Genomic DNA, 24,670 nt, shown 5'->3' with positions numbered 1-24,670 from the left:
AATATTTCAGTAGTAAAAATTCGCACGCGTAACCCAACTTTGAGCAAAAATTTATTGATGATCCCGTGCTTCAATATGCATAAAAATTATACCAAAGTGATCAGGAAAGATAGAACTATTTGATTATAGAAAAAAATCGATACCCGAATTTTCACTTCAGTAGCACTTTAAATAAGTCAGTAAGCCCTTTTTCACGAGCTTATAAATTGGAGCGCTTAAACAAGTGAGGGAGGGGGAGCGATGTATCGACTATATTATACTGTAGTTATCTACACAGTAGTTTTCATGTCATAAATGTTGCGAGAAAAAAACTCATCACTCTATATAAGTCGCTTTAGCAGGCACTAAAGTGCACCACCCCAGTGCTAGTCCTGATGTCGACAATAAAATAGTCTTAGTTAGGATCCTGATCTTCGGATTTATGTATGGGCTTGCATGCAAGTGAGCTCATACACAGACGGACTTAAAGCTAAACTCATTTGCATAATGGTACAGATTGAATTAGACAGTGCCATTGGGCAGTGGCAGGCACACTAAAATTTACAGAAGAGTAGTCAGAAGGTAACTAGCTCCACATTTTATCACAGTAAGTTTAATAAGCGCTGCGTCATACTTAGCTTAAAGTGCCAATGTCCTGTTTTTCAAGTCGGGCTTTTAAATATAGTGCAGCCTCACACATCGAGTTCCCGATTTGATGTCAGTTTTCTCATACTAGCGGTCAAACGTTAAAGATACTTAAAATCACCAACTAAGAGTTCCGAAAAACCCGCAAAGCTCAAGTTTTTTAACTATAAAATATATTGCAAAAGTGTTTAAAATCATCCAAACTGTTAAAGTAACCCAAATCTAAAAACATGACACAAACACTTCAAATTTTAAAATAGAAACCGTGAAATATTTTTGTTATATTTCCTACCAAAATGAAACTTTGTTTTTTCATCTTGAAAGACGCTATTCTAAGGTATGGATAAATTCCTTGTTGATTCTCAATGAATTATGTGTAGCAGGTTTTAAACAACGCAATTCATTTCTAGCCCCTTTGTACTGTATTGCTAAAGCACCTGTAGTGAACTGGTTTTATGCAGTCAATCAAAACTGCATTAAAAGACTATAGAAGATTGCATTCTTCTACTGTATTAATTAAATCACAAGAAAACTAGTCTATAGTGTTAAGAAGTGATATTTTAAGTGACGTAGTTTGCATGTAATGATCACACTATAAGAACGTGGGTCACAAAGGTCATATCTATGTTAATGATGATTGGTTTATTTTGTTACTTGATACTGTTACATGCTTTATATAGTTAGTATCTTTCCTGTTTAATTTCTATTCCTATACTTTTCTATTCTTTTATGTTGCTGTTTGGATTGCACGTTTAAGAAACTATTTTACTGGATACTGTGTTTATTTAGTGACTGTACTTTCAATATATAGAACATTGCCACCTGAAATCATGGCCGGCATGTTGGTGTACCAATAAATTTTGTTTTTAATGAAGTTCCTTTTTTTTGAATACGAATATAACCGTTTCTTGTGTGCTGAGCTGATTTCTCATGTTTTCGGTAGCTGATTTACCATGTTTTTTTTAAATAACTTGTGAATATTTAAAATATTTTGATGTGCTTTGAATTTTGGTGGACCGAAATATGAAATAACAACGAAATAGCCTTACCGAAATGAAATTGCTTATTTGGTGCAGGTTCACATCTAACCATTTTCAAATAAGGATCAACTCCTACATCGTCTTTAAGTTCTTTAGAAGTGCGAGGGCTTAAACATCGAAATTGCTTTCCAACTCTGTTGTACCGTATTTGTAGACCTCCCCAAGAGGTTTGGGTTACAGCATTGTTGCTGACACAAGCAACGTCATTGATATTGCGCGTATCAGTGTGGATATATAACATATCAAGACGATGACCACTTCCTGGTTTTAACTCTCCCTGAAGACAACCTGGTACATTCAACTTCAATACGGCACCATTATCTAGATATTTGAACTGAGATGCTGGATGAAGACAGTTGTCGGAAAGCTCCAAGTGAAGTGTTCTTTCTCCCCAGTCGGTGGTCGATATCTTGACTGTACTATCTTTGTATCATAAATACACTTTCCTGTTTCAACATGTTTCAAGAAAAATCCAGCAGTACCTGAGAAAAATACGGTCCACACGTACAACATCACTGGACATAACTTTTTCAAAAATTCCACTATTTCGAGAAATTATATTTTACAAGTATCAATTAAGGTGCTTACGGACGAGAAAATTTTTTCGACAATTTTTTTGTGGCAAATGTCCTTTCCTCGTCTGTATAGGACTTTTTAGCAAAGTTTTCTTGGACAAATGCATTTGTTCAAAAACTAACATGTCGACAGCTTTTGAATAAATGCATTTGTCGTAATATATATGACAAATCAACCAAATCTTATATGTTGCAACGTACAGACGATCAAAGAAAACTCGCCACATAAAAATTTCTCGAAAAGGTTTTTTGCCCGTAGACACACGGGATAGCAACTATTTGTCTTAGAAAATTTGTTCGTCTGTAAGGTGCTTTAATAAGCCATAGATGAACAAAAGATAAACAAATAAATTTTAGCAACAAAGCACATGTAAAATTATACATTCAAAAAATCTAAAATAATTATATGCTTTGTATTCGGGGGGGGGGGGGTTGAGCACGTAAGTTAAAAGGTTGCACCAGGGAGTGGCCTTCTGACCTTTTAGAAAAATTTAATTCAACAGTGACTCATTTCAAGAAAAATAATGAAAAGCTCTTCGTAGCAATAAACATTGGAGTAGGGGGCTTGGCCACTCCAACCTAATTATTTGAGGGGGTGGGTGTTGCAGCATTTTTACCACGTTTTACACAGCCAATTATACTCACTACAAGTCAGGGAATCGTCACAGATACCTTTGAACCATATTTATACACAACGGTTGACTACTTTCAAGATAAGATGTTATTTATTGAGTCCTTCATTATGCAATTCTTTGATGTAATGGGTACTTATATGGACTATGTAATATAAACCCTATGTCATATAAACCCTATATGGACTATGTCATATAAACTTTAAAAAATCGTAAAAGATAATTAGTTAATGAACATAACAAGGTTGATGAACATGAATATCCTCATGTTTGTAAATTTAGATCGTCCAGGTTGGCATAGTCCTGAGAAGGACTGTTTTTGTCATTTTTGGCTGACGTTACAACTACCTTAGCGGTAGTCATCTTCAGAGTCAAATAAGGAGTATACGTCAGGTTAGCCGTATTTGTTATCTGGTTCTTACGTCATTGTATTGTGTGTACAGGAAATGTGTAGTGTCATTGCGAATTAGTGTGAAGTGAAATGTTTTTAGTTGTGAAGTGTGATTTAGGTGTGATGTTTTAAGCTGTAATGTGTGGGTGTCAATTGTGTATTGTCATTGTGAATTAATGTGAAGTTTGATGTTTTAGTTGTGAAGTGTGATTTAGGTGTGATGATTTACTTTATTATGAATATTCTCCTTAGTGATCTTAGTTCGGCAGATATTAAAATATAACTACATCATTTAGTTCTTCAAATCAATCATAAGCACGTTTACATGTCCACATTACTTACTGCAATTTTCATTGAATGACGTCATGGTAGAAGTACATTGATATTCAAAGTAAAGATATTTGTCCAAACCAGGACAACTTTTGAAGGAAAAGATTATCATCGACAGTTACATTACATTCTCGTTTGCCATCACAAAGTCTTTTTAGACGACATGTAACATCAACACTACAGTTGTAATAGTAACTTGAACCACACACATTTCCTTGGTTCAATCCACGATATTCTGCAGTCTTTACTACCATATATTGTCTTTTACGACAGCTGGCGTACATTATTTTTTCTCGAGCGCAAGTCACGGAACCTTTTGAAAACACAAAAAATGTACAAAATGTTAATTAACTTAATGGTGGCATGTCTACAACACTACATTAATAAGTCATAAATGGTCAAAAACACAGAGCTTAAATAAGTCAGTAAGCCCTTTTTCACGAGCTTATAAATTTGAGCGCTTAAACAAGTGAGGGAGGGGGCGATGTATCGACTATATTATACTGTAGTTATCTACACAGTAGTTTTCATGTCATAAATGTTGCGAGAAAAAAACTCATCACTCTATATAAGTCGCTTTAGCAGGCACTAAAGTGCACCACCCCAGTGCTAGTCCTGATGTCGACAATAAAATAGTCTTAGTTAGGATCCTGATCTTCGGATTTATGTATGGGCTTGCATGCAAGTGAGCTCATACACAGACGGACTTATAGCTAAACTCATTTACATAATGGTACAGATTGAATTAGACAGTGCCATTGGACAGTGGCAGGCACACTAAAATTTACAGAAGAGTAGTCAGAAGGTAACTAGCTCCACACTTTATCACAGTAAGTTTAATAAGCGCTGCGTCATACTTAGCTTAAAGTGCCAATGTCCTGTTTTTCAAGTCGGGCTTTTAAATATAGTGCAGCCTCACACATCGAGTTCCCGATTTGATGTCAGTTTTCTCATACTAGCGGTCAAACGTTAAAGATACTTAAAATCACCAACTAAGAGTTCCGAAAAACCCGCAAAGCTCAAGTTTTTTAACTATAAAATATATTGCAAAAGTGTTTAAAATCATCCAAACTGTTAAAGTAACCCAAATCTAAAAACATGACACAAACACTTCAAATTTTAAAATAGAAACCGTGAAATATTTTTGTTATATTTCCTACCAAAATGAAACTTCTTGTTTTTTTCATCTTGAAAAGACGCTATTCTAAGGTATGGATAAATTCCTTGTTGGATTCTCAATGAATTATGTGTAGCAGGTTTTAAACAACGCAATTCATTTCTAGCCCCTTTGTACTGTATTGCTAAAGCACCCGTAGTGAACTGGTTTTATGCAGTCAATCAAAACTGCATTAAAAAGACTATAGAAGATTGCATTCTTCTACTGTATTAATTAAATCACAAGAAAAACTAGTCTATAGTGTTAAGAAGTGATATTTTAAGTGACGTAGTTTGCATGTAATGATCACACTATAAGAACGTGGGTCACAAAGGTCGCATATCTATGTTAATGATGATTGGTTTATTTTGTTACTTGATACTGTTACATGCTTTATATAGTTAGTATCTTTCCTGTTTAATTTCTATTCCTATACTTTTCTATTCTTTTATGTTGCTGTTTGGATTGCACGTTTAAGAAACTATTTTACTGGATACTGTGTTTATTTAGTGACTGTACTTTCAATATATAGAACATTGCCACCTGAAATCATGGCCGGCATGTTGGTGTACCAATAAATTTTGTTTTTAATGAAGTTCCTTTTTTTTGAATACGAATATAACCGTTTCTTGTGTGCTGAGCTGATTTCTCATGTTTTCGGTAGCTGATTTACCATGTTTTTTTTAAATAACTTGTGAATATTTAAAATATTTTGATGTGCTTTGAATTTTGGTGGACCGAAATATGAAATAACAACGAAATAGCCCTTACCGAAATGAAATTGCTTATTTGGTGCAGGTTCACATCTAACCATTTTCAAATAAGGATCAACTCCTACATCGTCTTTAAGTTCTTTAGAAGTGCGAGGGCTTAAACATCGAAATTGCTTTCCAACTCTGTTGTACCGTATTTGTAGACCTCCCCAAGAGGTTTGGGTTACAGCATTGTTGCTGACACAAGCAACGTCATTGATATTGCGCGTATCAGTGTGGATATATAACATATCAAGACGATGACCACTTCCTGGTTTTAACTCTCCCTGAAGACAACCTGGTACATTCAACTTCAATACGGCACCATTATCTAGATATTTGAACTGAGATGCTGGATGAAGACAGTTGTCGGAAAGCTCCAAGAAGTGAAGTGTTCTTTCTCCCCCAGTCGGTGGTCGATATCTTGACTGTACTATCTTTGTATCATAAATACACTTTCCTGTTTCAACATGTTTCAAGAAAAATCCAGCAGTACCTGAGAAAAATACGGTCCACACGTACAACATCACTGGACATAACTTTTTCAAAAATTCCACTATTTCGAGAAATTATATTTTACAAGTATCAATTAAGGTGCTTACGGACGAGAAAATTTTTTCGACAATTTTTTTGTGGCAAATGTCCTTTCCTCGTCTGTATAGGACTTTTTAGCAAAGTTTTCTTGGACAAATGCATTTGTTCAAAAACTAACATGTCGACAGCTTTTGAATAAATGCATTTGTCGTAATATATATGACAAATCAACCAAATCTTATATGTTGCAACGTACAGACGATCAAAGAAAACTCGCCACATAAAAATTTCTCGAAAAGGTTTTTTGCCCGTAGACACACGGGATAGCAACTATTTGTCTTAGAAAATTTGTTCGTCTGTAAGGTGCTTTAATAAGCCATAGATGAACAAAAGATAAACAAATAAATTTTGCCAGCAACAAAGCACATGTAAAATTATACATTCAAAAAATCTAAAATAATTATATGCTTTGTATTCGGGGTTGAGCACGTAAGTTAAAAGGTTGCACCAGGGAGTGGCCTTCTGACCTTTTAGAAAAATTTAATTCAACAGTGACTCATTTCAAGAAAAATAATGAAAAGCTCTTCGTAGCAATAAACATTGGAGTAGGGGGCTTGGCCACTCCAACCTAATTATTTGAGGGGGTGGGTGTTGCAGCATTTTTACCACGTTTTACACAGCCAATTATACTCACTACAAGTCAGGGAATCGTCACAGATACCTTTGAACCATATTTATACACAACGGTTGACTACTTTCAAGATAAGATGTTATTTATTGAGTCCTTCATTATGCAATTCTTTGATGTAATGGGTACTTATATGGACTATGTAATATAAACCCTATGTCATATAAACCCTATATGGACTATGTCATATAAACTTTAAAAAATCGTAAAAGATAATTAGTTAATGAACATAACAAGGTTGATGAACATGAATATCCTCATGTTTGTAAATTTAGATCGTCCAGGTTGGCATAGTCCTGAGAAGGACTGTTTTTGTCATTTTTGGCTGACGTTACAACTACCTTAGCGGTAGTCATCTTCAGAGTCAAATAAGGAGTATACGTCAGGTTAGCCGTATTTGTTATCTGGTTCTTACGTCATTGTATTGTGTGTACAGGAAATGTGTAGTGTCATTGCGAATTAGTGTGAAGTGAAATGTTTTTAGTTGTGAAGTGTGATTTAGGTGTGATGTTTTAAGCTGTAATGTGTGGGTGTCAATTGTGTATTGTCATTGTGAATTAATGTGAAGTTTGATGTTTTTAGTTGTGAAGTGTGATTTAGGTGTGATGATTTACTTTATTATGAATATTCTCCTTAGTGATCTTAGTTCGGCAGATATTAAAATATAACTACATCATTTAGTTCTTCAAATCAATCATAAGCACGTTTACATGTCCACATTACTTACTGCAATTTTCATTGAATGACGTCATGGTAGAAGTACATTGATATTCAAAGTAAAGATATTTGTCCAAACCAGGACAACTTTTTGAAGGGAAAAGATTATCATCGACAGTTACATTACATTCTCGTTTGCCATCACAAAGTCTTTTTAGACGACATGTAACATCAACACTACAGTTGTAATAGTAACTTGAACCACACACATTTCCTTGGTTCAATCCACGATATTCTGCAGTCTTTACTACCATATATTGTCTTTTACGACAGCTGGCGTACATTATTTTTTCTCGAGCGCAAGTCACGGAACCTTTTGAAAACACAAAAAATGTACAAAATGTTAATTAACTTAATGGTGGCATGTCTACAACACTACATTAATAAGTCATAAATGGTCAAAACACAGAGCTTAAATAAGTCAGTAAGCCCTTTTCACGAGCTTATAAATTTGAGCGCTTAAACAAGTGAGGGAGGGGGCGATGTATCGACTATATTATACTGTAGTTATCTACACAGTAGTTTTCATGTCATAAATGTTGCGAGAAAAACTCATCACTCTATATAAGTCGCTTTAGCAGGCACTAAAGTGCACCACCCCAGTGCTAGTCCTGATGTCGACAATAAAATAGTCTTAGTTAGGATCCTGATCTTCGGATTTATGTATGGGCTTGCATGCAAGTGAGCTCATACACAGACGGACTTATAGCTAAACTCATTTACATAATGGTACAGATTGAATTAGACAGTGCCATTGGACAGTGGCAGGCACACTAAAATTTACAGAAGAGTAGTCAGAAGGTAACTAGCTCCACACTTTATCACAGTAAGTTTAATAAGCGCTGCGTCATACTTAGCTTAAAGTGCCAATGTCCTGTTTTTCAAGTCGGGCTTTCAAATATAGTGCAGCCTCACACATCGAGTTCCCGATTTGATGTCAGTTTTCTCATACTAGCGGTCAAACAATAAAAATACTTAAAATCACCAACTAAGAGGGCCGAAAAACCCGCCAAGCTCAAGTTTTTTAACTATAAAATATATTGCAAAAGTGTTTAAAATCATCCAAACTGTTACAGTAACCCAAATCTAAAAACATGACACAAACACTTCAAATTTTAAAATAGAAACCGTGAAATATTTTTGTTATATTTCCTACCAAAATGAAACTTCTTGTTTTTTTCATCTTGAAAAGACGCTATTCTAAGGTATGGATCAATTCCTTGTTGGATTCTCAACGAATTATGTGTAGCAGGTTTTAAACAGCGCAATTCATTTCTAGCCCCTTTGTACTGTATTGCTAAAGCACCCGTAGTGAACTGGTTTTATGCAGTCAATCAAAACTGCATTAAAAAGACTATAGAAGATTGCATTCTTCTACTGTATTAATTAAATCACAAGAAAAACTAGTCTATAGTGTTAAGAAGTGATATTTTAAGTGACGTAGTTTGCATGTATTGATCACACTATAAGAACGTGGGTCACAAAGGTCGCATATCTATGTTAATGATGATTGGTTTATTTTGTTACTTGATACTGTTGCATGCTTTATATAGTTAGTATCTTTCCTGTTTAATTTCTATTCCTATACTTTTCTATTCTTTTATGTTGCTGTTTGGATTGCACGTTTAATAAACTATATTACTGGATACTGTGTTTGTTTTATGACTGTACTTTCAATAGGTTTTGGGCCCAGGACGTAAAAGGTCCTTGTTATACGCGGTCATAAACAAATCGAATGTTACAATTGTGCGAATGTTAGTTTAGCACGGCTATGGCCTCGCCGGAGGTTTCAAATGCGTTAAAATTTGCTAAGTTGAATGGTGCAAATTATCGAACATGGGCATTCAACATAAGGTTGTACTTGGAGAGCTTGGATCTGTTCGAGTTTGCAGATGGAACTGCTGAATCTCCTGCAGAGGATGCCAATGATGACGTTCGAAGAAAAATCAATTCACGAGCAAAGAAGGCATGGACGTATATTTGTTTGCCTGTCGAGCCTGAACAGCAAATACACGTTAGAGAAACAACGACGGCAAAGGAGGCTTGGGATGCCTTACAAGGACAATTTGCGCGAAAATCATTGTTACAAAAGTTCGATTGCCTCAACAATATTATGCGTGTAAATTCCGCGTTGGCGAAAGCATGCTTGATCACATCAGCAATTTGAAATCGCTCCACGATCAATTAAAGGAAATGGGAGTGAAGATTGATGATAAAGAGTTGGCAATGACACTTCTAGCTAGTCTACCGGAGAAATATAAGCCGTTGATTACAGCTTTAGACGCTGTCGGTGAAGCTGATTTATCTTACGAGAAGGTCAAGAATATGATTCTGAACGACGAAGATCGAGCGAATGACGTGAAAAACCATAAGGAAGATGCGTTCACGGCACAAAGGGGAAAATTTAAGAATAAGCGTGGAAGTAGTGAAAACAGAAATAAAGGATTTCAGGGTATATGTTATCAATGCCAAGAAAAAGGACATTTTGCCAAGAACTGTCCAAGGAAAGCTAGGAACAATGATTGCAGTAAGACGATTCAAGCAGGAAATGGTGCTGCTCGTTGTGCTCAAGATGTTTCAACTCAGTTTGAAGATGAAGCATTAACTGTAAGTTCTATGAATTATAATGATAAGTCTGAATGGATTATAGATTCCGGAGCCACTCAACACATGACATTCGAGAGAAATAATTTAGAGGAATATATTGATTTCAAGCAACCAACTGTTGTAAACCTCGGAGACAACCGTACGATCTTTGCTTACGGAAAAGGGATTTATCGTGTTAAAGCTCTTGTTAATGGTGGATTTCAGAAGATAGCATTGCGAGATGTATTGTTCTTACAGGAATTGGATAAGAACTTGTTGTCAGTTCGTGCAATGGTGAAACTCGGCGCTGTTGTATCATTTCAAGATGATATGTGCAGAATTACTCGCAATTCAAAGCTTTTAGCTGTAGGTGAAATTCGAAGAAAGCTGTATGTTTTAAAGGTCATGGAGGAGCAGGTAAACATGGCATGCGGAGAGTTAAAACCTGATCTCTACTTGTGGCATTGTCGTTTTGGGCATTTAGGCATGGGCAATGTTATAAAGCTTGCCAATGCGGATATGGTAAAAGGAATTGGAAAGTTGTCAGATGAAAGTAAACTGTTTTGTGAAGGCTGTGTGATGGGTAAGCAACATCGTTTTCCATATCTAAAAGATACTTCATATCGTGCTACTGAACCATTTGAGCTTATCCATAGTGATGTTTGTGGACCTATGTCTGAGAGTTCAATTGGAGGATCTCGCTTTTATGTTACATTCATAGATGATTTTACGAGATATACCTATGTTTATTTCCTGAAGAATAAAGGTCAAGTTTTGGAAAAATTTATGGAATTCTTCAAATATGCAAAGAATTTTTCTGGGAAAACAGTTAAAGTCATTCGAACTGACAATGGAGGTGAGTATTGCTCAAAGGCGTTTGAGTCATTTTTGAAAGAAGACGGAGTTTTGCATCAGCTTACTGTGCCACACAATCCAGCACAAAATGGCGTGGCTGAAAGAATGAATCGGACACTAATGGAATCTGCTCGGGCTATGATGTCTCACTCTAGTTTACCAATTGAGTTTTGGGCTGAAGCAGTAAATACATCAGCTTATCTACGTAACAGAAGTCCTACAAGTGGTTTGTCTGGTGGTACCCCATTTGAGTGTTTATTCAAGAAGAAACCAGATGCCTGTAACTTACGAGTGTTTGGCTGTATTGGATATGTTCACATTCCTGATGGTCAACGTACAAAGTTGGAAGCAAAATCGAAAAGATCAATTTTTGTTGGGTATCCAGAAGGAACAAAGGGATACAAACTGTATGATCCAAGTTCTCGAAAGTTTATCCGAAGTCGGGATGTCGTCTTTCGTGAGGATGTATTTCATAGGTTTGGAAATAATCAACCTGGGTCAAGTGATCATAAATTTGTTAAAGATGTTCCTCTCACAACTAATAGTCCTCTTATTGGAATCATTGATGACAAAGAAAATTGTGAAGAAAGCGAGGGAGAAAATGCTGGAAACTTACAGAATGTCAATCAAGTAGGAGCTACGTATGAGGAAAATTTCATGGAAGAAGTGAGGCAAATTGGAGAGAGTAGGATAAGAAGACCTCCTGCAAGATATGATGAAGAATGTCATGTTACAGATAACCTTGTTACAGATTTTATTGATGAGCCAAGTAATGTTAAAGAAGCAATTACGGGAGAGCATTCAAGGGAATGGAAAAGTGCCATGAAGTCAGAATACAATTCTTTAATGGTTAATGACACATGGGAGCTTGTTCCACCATCAGCAAACAAGAATGTGGTTGGCAGCAAGTGGGTCTTCAAAGTGAAGAGAAATCCTGATGGTATGGTGGAGAAATTTAAAGCAAGACTGGTAGCGCAAGGATAAAGTCAGTCAGAAGGTATTGATTATCAAGAAGTTTTTGCTCCTGTTGCCAGATACAACTCAATACGATCATTGCTTGCAATTGCAAATGTATGTGATTGGGAAATCCATCAAATGGATGTGAAAACTGCCTTTTTACAAAGTGAGTTAGAAGAAGAAGTATACCTTAAGCAACCTGATGGTTTTGTTGATAAGAGTCGACCAGATTATGTATGCAAGTTGAAGAAGAGCATTTACGGTCTGAAGCAAGCAGCAAGATGCTGGAACAATTCCATTGATGGTTATCTGCTGGCTAATAATTATAAGAAGAACAGTGCAGATTCATGTGTTTACATCAAATCTGTTGAGTCCAGCAATGGCAAAATTAATTTTGTCATTATTGCAATTTACGTAGATGACATGATCTTTCTATCAAATGATCTACAGATGCTGAAGGAAGAAAAGTCAACGAATGGAAAGCGGTTCCAAGTTGAGGATTTGGGTGAAATTCATCATGTTCTTGGAATGACCGTCAAACGCAACCGCAGACTACGAACTTTATCAATTAGTCAAAAGAATTATCTAGAGGGAGTTCTTAAACGATTTAACATGGAAAGCTGTAAATCTGTGTCAACTCCTTTAGAATTTGGCAAGAAGTACGAAGCTTTATCACAAGGGGAAAAGTCTGTCGATGTCAAAGCATACCAAATTGCAATTGGATGTTTGAATTATGCAGCACTCATTAGTCGGCCTGACTTAGCAGTTGCTGTTAGTGTCTTTTCGAAGTTTATGACAAATCCAGGTTTAGAACATTGGAGAGGGATAAAGAGAGTGTTTCCATACATTCAGGGAACACTAAACTTTGGTCTAGTGTACACTTTGGATGGAAGCGATCCTATCCTGAGAGGATATTCAGATGCCGATTGGGCAGGTGACTTGACCACACGACGTTCAACAAGTGGGTATGTCTTTCAAATTGAGAATAACACAGTTAGTTGGTGCAGTAAGCGACAAGGGTGTGTGTCGAAGTCAACTACTGAGGCTGAGTATATTGCTCTGAGTACTGCTTGTGAAGAGGGAATTTGGCTTAGAAGATTGCTTGAGGATATATACATAAAACAGCATGAGCCAACTGTGATATTTGAAGACAATCAAGGAGCTATTCAAATATCAAAGAACCCCAAGTTCCATTCACGTACCAAACACATAGATCTCTCATATCATCATATTCGTGAGCAAGTAAGCAAGAAAACCGTTTCAGTGAAATACTGTGCAAGCAACGACATGTTGGCAGATATTATGACCAAGGGACTATCAAAGGTTCAGTTTGAGAAATTTTGAAACATGTTGGGTGTCATGGCAATCAAAGGATAGTTTCTACATATTATAAACATTTTTGAACTTTAAAACTAATCTTAGATGTAATCATTAAGTGGGAGTGTTAAGAAGTGATATTTTAAGTGACGCAGTTTACATGTAATGATCACACTATAAGAATGTGGGTCACAAAGGTCGCATATCTATGTTAATGATGATTGGTTTATTTTGTTACTTGATACTGTTGCATGCTTTATATAGTTAGTATCTTTACTGTTTAATTTCTATTCCTATACTTTTCTATTTTTTTATGTTGCTGTTTGGATTGCACGTTTAATAAACTATATTACTGGATACTGTGTTTATTTTATGACTGTACTTTCAATATATAGAACATTGCCACCTGAAATCATGGCCGGCATGTTGGTGTACCAATAAATTTTTTTTTTAATGAAGTTCCTTTTTTTTGAATACGAATATAACCGTTTCTTGTGTGCTGAGCTGATTTCTCATGTTTTCGGTAGCTGATTTACCATGTTTTTTTTTAAATAACTTGTGAATATTTAAAATATTTTGATGTGCTTTGAATTTTGGTGGACCGAAATATGAAATAACAACGAAATAGCCCTTACCGAAATGAAATTGCTTATTTGGTGCAGGTTCACATCTAACCATTTTCAAATAAGGATCAACTCCTACATTGTCTTTAAGTTCTTTAGAAGTGCGAGGGCTTAAACATCGAAATTGGTTTCCAACTCTGTGGTACCGTATTTGTAGACCTCCCCAAGAGGTTTGGGTTACAGCATTGTTGCTGACACAAGCAACGTCATTGATGTTGCGCGTATCAGTGTGGATATATAACATATCAAGACGATGACCACTTCCTGGTTTTAACTCTCCCTGAAGACAACCTGGTACATTCAACTTCAATACGGCACCATTATCTAGATATTTGAACTGAGCTGCTGGATGAAGACAGTTATTGGAAAGCTCTAAGAAGTGAAGTGTCCTTTCACCCCCAGATGGTGGTCGATATCTTGATTGCACTTTCCTTGTATCATAAATACACTTTCCTGTTTCAACATGTTTCAAGAAAAATCCAGCAGTACCTGAGAAAAAAACGGTCCACACGTACAACATCACTGGACATAACTTTTTCAAAAATTCCACTATTTCGAGAAATTATATTTTACAAATATCAATTAAGCCGCTTACGGGCGAGAAAATTTTTTTGACAAATTTTTTGTGGCAAATGTCCTTTGCTCGTCTGTATAGGACTTTTAGCAAAGTTTTCTTGGACAAATGCATTTGTTCAAAAACTAACATGTCGACAGCTTTTGAATAAATGCATTTGTCGTAATATATATGACAAATCAACCAAATCTTATATGTTGCTACGTACAGACGATCAAAGAAAACTCGCCACATAAAAATTTCTCGAAAAGGTTTTTTGCCCGTAGACACACGGGATAGCAACTATTTGTCGTAGAAAATTTGTCCGTCTGTAAGGTGCTTTAATAAGCCATAGATGAAGAAAAAATGAACAAATAAATTTTGCTAACAACAAAGCACATGTTAAATTATAAATTCAAAAAATCTAAAATAATTGTATGCTTTGTATTCGGGGGGGGGGGTTGTTGAGCACGTAAGTTAAAAGGTTGCACCAGGGAGTGGCCTTCTGACCTTTTAGAAAAATTTAATTCAACAGTGACTCATATTAAGAAAAATAATGAAAAGCTCTTCGTAGCAATAAACATTGGAGTAGGGGGCTTGGCCACTCCAACCTAATTATTTGAGGGAGTGGGTGTTGCAGCCTTTTTACCACGTTTTATACAGCCCATTATACTCACTACAAGTCAGGGAATCGTCCCAGATACCATTAAACCATATTTATACACAACGGTTGACTACTTTCAAGATAAGATGTTATTTATTGAGTCCTTCATTATGCAATTCTTTGATGTAATGGGTACTTATATGGATTATTTCATATAAACCATATGTCATGTAAACCCTATATGGACTATGTCATATAAACTATAAAAAGTCGTAAAAGATAATTAGTGGATGAACATAACAAGGTTGATGAACATGAATATCCTCATGTTTGTAAATTTAGATCGTCCAGGTTCGTATAGTCCTGAGAAGGACTGTTTTTGTCGTTTTTGGCTGACGTTACGACTACCTTAGCGGTAGTCATTTTCAGAGTCAAATAAGGAGTATTTGTCAGGTTAGCCGTATTTGTTATCTGGTTCTTACGTCATTGTATTGTGTGTACAGGAAATGTGTAGTGTCATTGCGAATTAGTGTGAAGTGAAGTGTTTTTAGTTGTGATGTGTGATTTAGGTGTGATGTTTTTAGCTGTAATGTGTGGGTGTCAATTGTGTATTGTCATTGTGAATTAATGTGAAGTTTGATGTTTTTAGTTGTGAAGTGTGATTTAGGTGTGATGATTTACTTTATTATGAATATTCTTCTTAGTCATCTTAGTTCGGCAGATATTAAAATATAACTACATCATTTAGTTATTCAAATCAATCATAAGCACGTTTACATGTCCACATTACTTACTGCAATTTTCATTGAATGACGTCATGGTAGAAGTACATTGATATTCAAAGTAAAGATATTTGTCCAAACCAGGAAAACTTTTTGAAGGGAAAATAATGGTGACGTTCTCAAGAAATATCATAAAATTTGGCGATAAAGTCATTGCCATATTTAATGAAAACTTATTTGAGATGAATGCTAGATCGTCAACAATTTGTTATTCAAACATTTCGTGCACTTTACTTAAACAAATGAACGGAAAATATTGACAAGTGAATATTATACATATATTCGGGGCTTCAGGCTGATACATCTTCTAGTTTTGTTGATATTATTTTCTTAATAAAATTATAAATTTTTAATAGGACTTTAATGCCAACGATTTTGCTCTGATTACAATAAACGTATGTATTAAAATTAAAAGGCTTCGACAAACTAAACCCAGATACAAGCACGGTATCTCCAGTTTATTCTCTCGACTCCGCCATGTTGCGATCTTCAGCTGGCGTAGGCGAACGTTGTAGCTTAGCTGAAACCCACGTGATTGATTGAAACCCAAAAATTTTGTTATTCGGCCAAACGAGATGTAATTCTGGTGACACTTTCTTAGTCGAACTTTACATTCACCGAACGCATTAAACACAAAAGAAAATCAGATGAACGTCCTCGTTATCTTTTGTTTAAAATGCATTCGGCTCATGTCAAGTTTGATGTTTGAAACGGGCCTAAGCGATAACAAACATTAGCTTATTACCTAATACGCACAATATAAATAGTTAAAAACATCATCTTGTAAACTCAAGTTCGAGTAATAATTGCAACAGACAAGATTTAAAGCAATATTCGATTTTATTTCAAAGATTTTCTAATGACGTTGAAATAAAGTCGAAATTTCTTCAAATCTATTGTCTTTCTAGAAATACTTACAACTATGGTTTCAATCAGCCACAATTGGTACAGAGGCCATAGAAAATATACAACGTTCGACCAAGGCTGAAGCTCACAATAGCACGGACGGTACGACAATGCTAATTAGGGGGTGTATATTGATATATTCAGTTGTGGACGAGTGATTTCTTTTGAAAGTGATTTGGTTCTCTATACAAGCCAGTCGTGCAAGCAAAGATTTATTCCCACTAGTACCACAGAATAATGATTATACAGAAGGGTCACTCAGGTGTACAACGTGTCCTCATATCGGCCATTATTCCAGCCAGATGATTAGGATTTCTCACTTGTTTCTAACCATTAAAATTACATGACGTCAATACTTAATAATGACTTCAAGTTTATTTTGACTCAAGAAATGACTTCGGATCATTTTAAAGGTTGGGAAAAAGTCAAAAACCCTCATCATCTGGCTGGAATAATGGCGGCCACCATGCGCAGCACGACATGCGCGAGGACAAAAACATCAAAGTTTCCGACATGAGCAACTCTTCTGTATATTCGTATTCTGTGCTAGTACTGCTAACCAGAACAGATCGAATCTCATGGTCATTAAGGTCATATTGTATTCCAGCTTTCACAATGTTTCAATAAAAATGTTATGGGAAAGCGTGTAATACCTTCCTCCTTTCATTCGAAAGCTACCACAATTGCGGATGTGAGCAATATTAACGAAATGTATAGCTACCCTAAAGACCAATATCCTTGTCTATGCAATTTTAAATACATCTTGCCCACGCAATGTTACACGCACGTTTCAGCTGTTGCATTAATCTGTTTTATTCAAGTTCACAGAAACCGCTCTCCTACTCTTTTTTGATATCGTTATTTACTCAAATGCGGATGTGAGCAATATTTACGAAGTGTATAGCTACCAGAGCCCTCTATTTGTAAGAGTTGGAACATCTATTGTTATCTGTTTACCTTACGTTGGTTGGGCAATATTGATCACCTGATCAATTTCCGCCCTTTTGTTTCCTAGTTTTGAAATTTGAGCTAGTATTTATATAGAAATTACTGCTAGTAATACAGTATTTTGAGATAATATTATGTTTTTTTATGGATAAGTGTGTAATAACTGATTGTTGAAGGCTACTAAATGACATTACATATCGCCAGAATCGATGATTACGAATAAAATGAAAGAAATGCCTTTATGTCGAACTTACGAAATTTTTTTGCGTATGGTGATTGTTGTGCTCAACTGCTTTTGATATAAGGTTCAATCAACTGACTCAAGTAGTGAACCATTTTTGGGCAAAATAACATTGCAAAGTTCGTGCTAATGCAGTTTCAATAGTTTTCTTACTACAAAGCTTGTTTTTTAATCGAAGATGATTTCTCATTATGTTTTGAAATTGGTCAATCTACAAACCTCTCAATTCTCAGCCACTTCCACACTAAAACAAACAACTACACCAAATCACAGAAACTGCTATGATTTTCCAGGTTGTATTTTGTATTTTTTGTTCATCATTTAAAAATGAAGTAATTATAATTAGGATATTCACTGAAACAGCTGAGTACAATATATTTTTGGTAATGAATTGCACAAATGTACCCTACTTCTGTAGCTCGAAGTAGAACATTACTTCTCTTCTAGACTTGCCACCAAGCTTAAAGATCTTGAAAACTTGTTACAGAGTCGGAACATAAGCCGAGAAAACACGTTCACGTGCGAAAAATACTTCTTACAATGGGTCACGATCAATTTGAAGCACGATCTAGTAAACCGCAAACGAAGCTCAAACCAATGAAATTAAATCAGGTCTGCCGCAAATCGTTAAAAAAACGCAAAGAGCTAGCTATTATTCCTAATATATTTGATACTACAATGGAATAAGCTTAAATTGCTTTCTTCTTTTGCAAATAAACCCAATTTCCAATAGTATTATTATAGTTTCACTTTGCAAATAGGAACCAAAATGGCGGCTCCGCGCTCGCCCCAGACCGTTTGTCCCAACTCTTACGAATAGAGGGCTCTGATAGCTACGCTATGGACCAATACCTTGTCTATGCAATTTTAAATACATCTTGCCCACGCAATGTCACACGCACGTTTCAGCTGTTGCATTAATCTGCTTTATTCAAGTTCTCAGAAACCGTGTTCCTACTCTTTTTTGATATCGTACTTTATAACTTTTGTTAATTTTTGGCAGAAGAAACTTTACAACATACAATCCAAACAGAATATATGAAAGATACACTGCAAAGCTATACACAACTCGAACTTTAATCTCGGCTTTGAATTGATCTGCTCTCGAGTTCTCCCGAAGGTCTCCTCGGTTTACACAAGCCTGTCAGCCTGAGCAAATACATGCATAATTTACTAAGCATCTTTTAATGCAACCTTTTTCGCATATCAAGCATGTTTGATATTTTTGGCCACGTAAGGCCAAAAACTCACCATTTGCGCTGAATGTGAGCTTAGATGCTCACATATAACTAATTAAAGAAACAGTAGCGACGCGTTCTTTTAACTGATGACCAAACATCAAAATATAGGCAACAACTACATATGAATTGATGAGCGCGTACATTTTAGACAAATTTAAGTCATTGACAAACTAGTTGACTTAAGCCAATTTCCATTACGGTTGCTTTGCCCGCGCGCACGGAACGGGCACTTCTCATCATTCGTTCGCGCGTTCAAAAACAATCTCCATTACACTTTTTTGCACGCGCTGATTTAAAAACCTGTCAAAGATAGCAGCTTTAGGAAGACTGTTGATACTGAATTTATTAAGACGGCGATTACAAAGAAGGAAATGCAGAAAACGATTTTGGGTGAGGCAAATCTATCTAGATGGAAAAAGTAAAGGCGAATATCACACAATATCGTCCAATTGATTATCGTCATACTCTTCTTCGAAATCATGCTGTTGTGGCACGATAAATTAGGTGTTGCTAGCGTCATTAGATTTGGATGTGTTATTTGCCTGTGTTCTGAATGTGGTTGCCACAAATGCCCTGATTTTGGTTCAAAAGATTGTGTACTTGCATATGACTTGTCTGCCATGATTTTGTTTTCCACAGAAAAGTGACTCGGTGCGATTGGCATATTTTAATCACGTGCACCTTGGATCACGCGACATCGCTAAGAATGTCGAAAACTTTCAACTTTCAAAACGTGTGCACCAGTGTCCGCTGCGTCCGAGAGAAGCCGTGACGTAGTTTATAGCGCATGCTCAAAAGTTTACGACATAAGAATAAGAACAAAACAAGTGAAGACATGGATGACATAAAAATAAGAACATGACAAATGAAGACATGAATGACATAAGAAAAAGAACAAAACAACTAATAACATGAAACGGCATAAAATAAGAACACAACAAGTGATGACATAAGCCTTTTGTAATAGAAGTCTGTGTAAACTGTGTTTTATTTTGTAAAACTTTTCAAAAATATTTTTCAAATCTGCAAAGACTATTCATGCGATCTTTGAGCAAGGCAAAACTCACATATGTTATTCTGTTGTTAATAAATTGTTAACAGTGAGAACAGAATTTCCAAATAAATGAACGACGAGTTTTTTTATCGTAAACATGTTTCGGGATGCTTATGCCATCTTCAGTACAAAGAATGAAGGTGATTATGCTATTTACATGATATATATATGTATGTGTATGTGATTATCGTTAAGTGTATCAAATTACGGAATTAGTGTTAGATATTATATTACAGGTTAAATATTGTATTAATGTGGTATATTTGTTTGTTGAGGTCTGGTTTGAGCTTTTTAATGTAGAGCGCTTCTTTCAGTTTAAGAGAAAAAGGAGAGTTGGCGGTGTCTAAGATGCGAAAACATGAATGGCTGTATTTTGATTTGCAGTGTGGTGAAGTGTGAAGGTGTTTATAAATGTGCGAGTTTTTGTCGGAATGTGTGTGTTCTTTAATGCGTGTGGAGAGATGGCGATCTACAAATAATAATGTTATCATGCCTAACTAATTCAATCGTGAAAGCAAAAAAACTTATCGAAATATTACTGACGATCCTACCTTGTTGCACGACACTGACGATGACAAAACCATGTAATATAAACCTCAACTCAATAAATTTCATGATCATTTATTTGTAACGATTCGATGAAATAGGACGTATCTGAATCATCACACTGAGTCTTACATTAATGGGGGTAGAAGTAAAAATAAACGTTTTTAAAGCCATTACCGGAACAGATAGGACAATAGTCTTTGACATCCATCTGTTCAAAAACGGATGTCCTGAGAGGCAAATTTGACCAAAGCATTATGACGTCTATAGCCAAATTTCACCTCGCACATATAGAGTCAACATATTGCTAATCAAGGTCACAGTGATTTTTTATTAGATGATTTTATTTGGAGAGGAAAAATAAATAGCCGTTTTGATTGTAGAACAAAAAAACAGCATACAGTCACCTCTTTTCCCATCATTAACTAGTTCATCAACATACATCAAGGTGTGATTGCATTACTTCCATCCTAAGCAGAGAGGGTTTAACGCGAAAGTCGATAAAATACAACTAAATTTAAGACAAAAATTGCTGAAAAACGAGCACATTCTCAAAGCAAATAATAAGTCATTTCTCTTACACTTAGATGATTCGCGGTACCCAATATAGGTTGAAAATTTCATTAATGTTGTTTTCGTATCTTTAAAGATATTAAAGTAGATGTACTTTTCCGTATTGATTATAATGGTGAAGTCAATGAAAAGAATTTGGCTAGTTGCAATTTCTGAAAGAAATTCTTGATTGTGACACACGTTCTGTAATACGTCCTGTGTAGTGCTACGTGCTTCGTTTGGTTGCCCAGCAACATCACACGACTAAAATATATACGACGCTTGTAGGCGCTCTTAGTAATCTGCCTGACAAAGTGCAGAAATCGGTCATTAGAGGGAAGGCAATGTCAATTAGACTGTACTAAGTGAGAGCTAGAGCCTAGAGGATGGTCATTTGTGTTCCTTACGGGCGTATGTGTTAAGAGTTAGGAGTTATGCAGTCAATATAAATTGTTCACGATATGAAGTGTTACTTAGGGGGTGTTTACATGAATCCGGAATGAGTTTCGATCCGGAATGAACTCATTCCACTTTAAAAGAACTCCTATTGCATGTTTACATGAATCCGGAATGAGTCACAACTCGATCCGGATCGAGTTCATTCCTAGTTTCATTCCGGATCGAAATTTACTTTTTATCTCATGTAAACGGGAATTGAGTTTCATTCTGGAATGATATTGTGATTAATGACGAAGCACGCGTGTGCCATGGGTATTTTCTTCTGGAAAATTGAAGCTCGTAAGTAAATAAAGAGGCTAAATGGGTTAAAATGAGTGCGAAGAAAAACAACAATTAGTTTCATGTAAACACGGATTGACATCACGTTTCGATCGTGATTGAAAGTCATTCCGGATTCATGTAAGCACCCCCTTAAAGGGCGTGGGCTCTTCCGTGTTGAATATAATCATTAGGAAGCTGAAAGAACTAGGCAAGTTTGATTTTTATAAAGAAATCTCTTGTTGTTGATACACACTACGTAACGCATCTTATACTATACGTGCTTCGCCTTGTTGCCCGACAACATTTTGCGACTAAAACTTTTTCAACGTTTGCTGGCGATCTTAGAAATCAGCATAACAATTGACAGTATTTTCTGATCAATTTGGCAAAAAACCATGGTCATTAAGCTACTGTACACACAGGGGCGGATCTAGGATTTTTTAAACATCAGTCATAAAACGTCGGAGGCGCTCCGCACCTGGGGGTCTGAGGCATTCTTCCCTGAGAAATTTTGAATTTCAGAGCCTTCAAAATGCCATTTTCAGCGTTTTAGAGCAATACAAAATGTATTTTGTGGGCATCGTTTTTGCGTAAAAACACCACATTTTGCTTACGTTTTTTTCAAAAAAAAAAATGAAGTGAACAATACTTGAATGTTTTGCCAAATATTTAGGCTCATTATCATGCCAAATATATGGCTCATTAGCATGTCTAGGAACGTAAAATTTATTTTACAATAATGCTATTCAAAAACAGATGTAGCCTTTAAAAATTTCTACCAATTTGTCAGGCATAGACCCCCCTTGAGACCCCCATTCAAACCTCTATGCAATAAGTTAAGTTAGAAATTTGGTACTACAAGTGACAGTTCATAGATATAGAAAAGCTAGACTTCAAACCATGCAAGTTTATTGTAACCCTTTACCCATCTCCACATCAGTGCCAGCAAATTCACCTTTGGAGAAAAAACTCAAAATTTTTTTCTGCCAAAGATTAAGCAAAAATTATCAAAGTGAAAATTTGCAGTTAAGGACAGCTTAATGCCATGTTTATTAGGCCATGTTTATTAGGCATTTCACTAAACTATTATCTTCTGCAAGGTATAGCAATCACTAGTAGCATTGTATTTGCAAATACAAACAGAATGTAACCAACATGTCTCTAATTATATAATTATATAAATGTTAAAATTGGTTCATGTGTCATGCTTACTGGTTATGATAAATATCTTTTCATATGATCAAAGCTCGTTTAAATGTAAATCTGAAATAAATTAGTTTAGAAATTATAATGATCATCAGAAAAATTACCTAGTGATCATGAAAAATACTTTGCTGTTTTGCCAAATTTTAAGGTTTATCTGCATACATAGGAAGACATTTTTACTTTATAGAAAATGCTTTTTATACATCAATACCCTTTGGAATTTATGGCAAACAATCTGGTATGAGCCGTAGATTAACACACCTTTACATCTCTACATGAAGTGTTCAGTTAGATTAGGGGACAATATGTGACATGGGACAACATTTCATGTATGTGAAATACTCAGGTTTAATACCATTTCAGTCAAATTGCTTCATGGATCAGAAGACTCAAAATCACACGTTATAGTAAACAGCTTCTCATGTAATCAATGTTAGTTTTCTCAAATCTTAAACAATATGTAGTATAACTGTCCAATGATTGAATGAGATCAATGATCATAAACTGAAAAGCCCCAAACATTTGTTTATGATAAAGTAAATAATAGTATGGCGGCTTATGGCCACAGATTTTTTGTCCATTGACATATATTTGCAGGAATGTAGGATTTCGCTGTCATATAACGGTCGCGATTCCCCAAGCACTAAAGAAATCATAGCTAAAAGTCCTTCGGCAACAACAATTTTAGAAGCATTAATCTGCTTACCATACGCCATATTAACATAAATCGCATCACACACTCGCATAAATTGACTTTGATATATTACATTCATGCATACATTTCAGTTGTCCTTTACTTACGATTTTGGATGTAAATTTCTGCTGATAAAACTCAAAACAATGTTGGCTTGCTTTTGAACATCAATGACTGAAATGTCGCTCGCGAGATCGTCTTTGCCAAACATTTACAATTCATCCATAAATTTTTCGCCCTCTTGAAAAAATTCCCAGTTTGGAAAGCAGCATTCATGTCAATATATGAATTTGTAAAAGATTTCCATAAATTCCATCTGATTGTAGTTTAGTTTCTATCATGCTTATAAAAATTACTATGAAACCATCAAACATTCAATTCAGACAGTGAGCTTGACTATTTTAGTTCAGTTGGCTATCAGTCGAAATCGGTCAAACCAATCACAGTAAGACAAAAATTTAAACGAACCAATTACACGATAGCAAGTGGACTCCCTTATAGATCCGGCCACCCCGCTTATCGGTCGAGATTATTCCAGATCGTCCACTGATCTGGCTATTGACCAATGAAATAAGTGTTTTGGCGTTCATAGACCCTTTATCAGTCGAACCAGTCAAGCCACCCCGCTTATCAGTCGGTTATTCCAGGTCAATTAAAATTCAACTGATCTGGTTACCAACGAGATATTCATTGGATTAGTCATTAGTTTTCAATAATAAATAAAGCTGGATTTTTATCACGAAGTAAATGCGATAATAAACTAAGAATAATTAATGAATTTTTAATTAATATGAATAGGTAATTTTTGAATTTTAAACATCAGTCGCGCGACGGATTTGACATACT

The 24,670-nt window shown here is 35.6% G+C and overlaps 1 protein-coding gene and 1 long non-coding RNA gene across 2 annotated transcripts in view; one reads left to right on the top strand and one right to left on the bottom strand.

Moving 5' to 3' along the window:
* Positions 1–24,670, bottom strand: part of LOC124451807 — a 122,414-nt gene that overhangs the window by 39,104 nt on the left and 58,640 nt on the right. Inside the window, exons 2-3 of the mRNA XM_047002408.1 lie at positions 5,687–5,996; positions 4,753–4,919 (exon numbers count right to left, since the gene is read on the bottom strand). Of these exons, the coding sequence (XP_046858364.1) occupies positions 4,753–4,919; positions 5,687–5,996 (477 nt within the window). The remainder of the gene's footprint in view (positions 1–4,752; positions 4,920–5,686; positions 5,997–24,670) is intronic.
* LOC124451819 lies at positions 11–24,104 on the top strand. The gene is made up of 3 exons (XR_006950688.1): positions 11–179; positions 20,329–20,342; positions 24,094–24,104. It is a non-coding gene; the product is annotated as an uncharacterized LOC124451819 (long non-coding RNA).

The sequence above is a fragment of the Xenia sp. Carnegie-2017 genome, unplaced genomic scaffold, assembly GCF_021976095.1.
Source record: "Xenia sp. Carnegie-2017 unplaced genomic scaffold, XeniaSp_v1 HiC_scaffold_24, whole genome shotgun sequence".
NCBI classification, from domain to species: domain Eukaryota; kingdom Metazoa; phylum Cnidaria; class Anthozoa; order Malacalcyonacea; family Xeniidae; genus Xenia; species Xenia sp. Carnegie-2017.
Note: the sequence above shows the minus strand (reverse complement) of the source record. Positions and strands in the feature narration are given on the sequence as shown.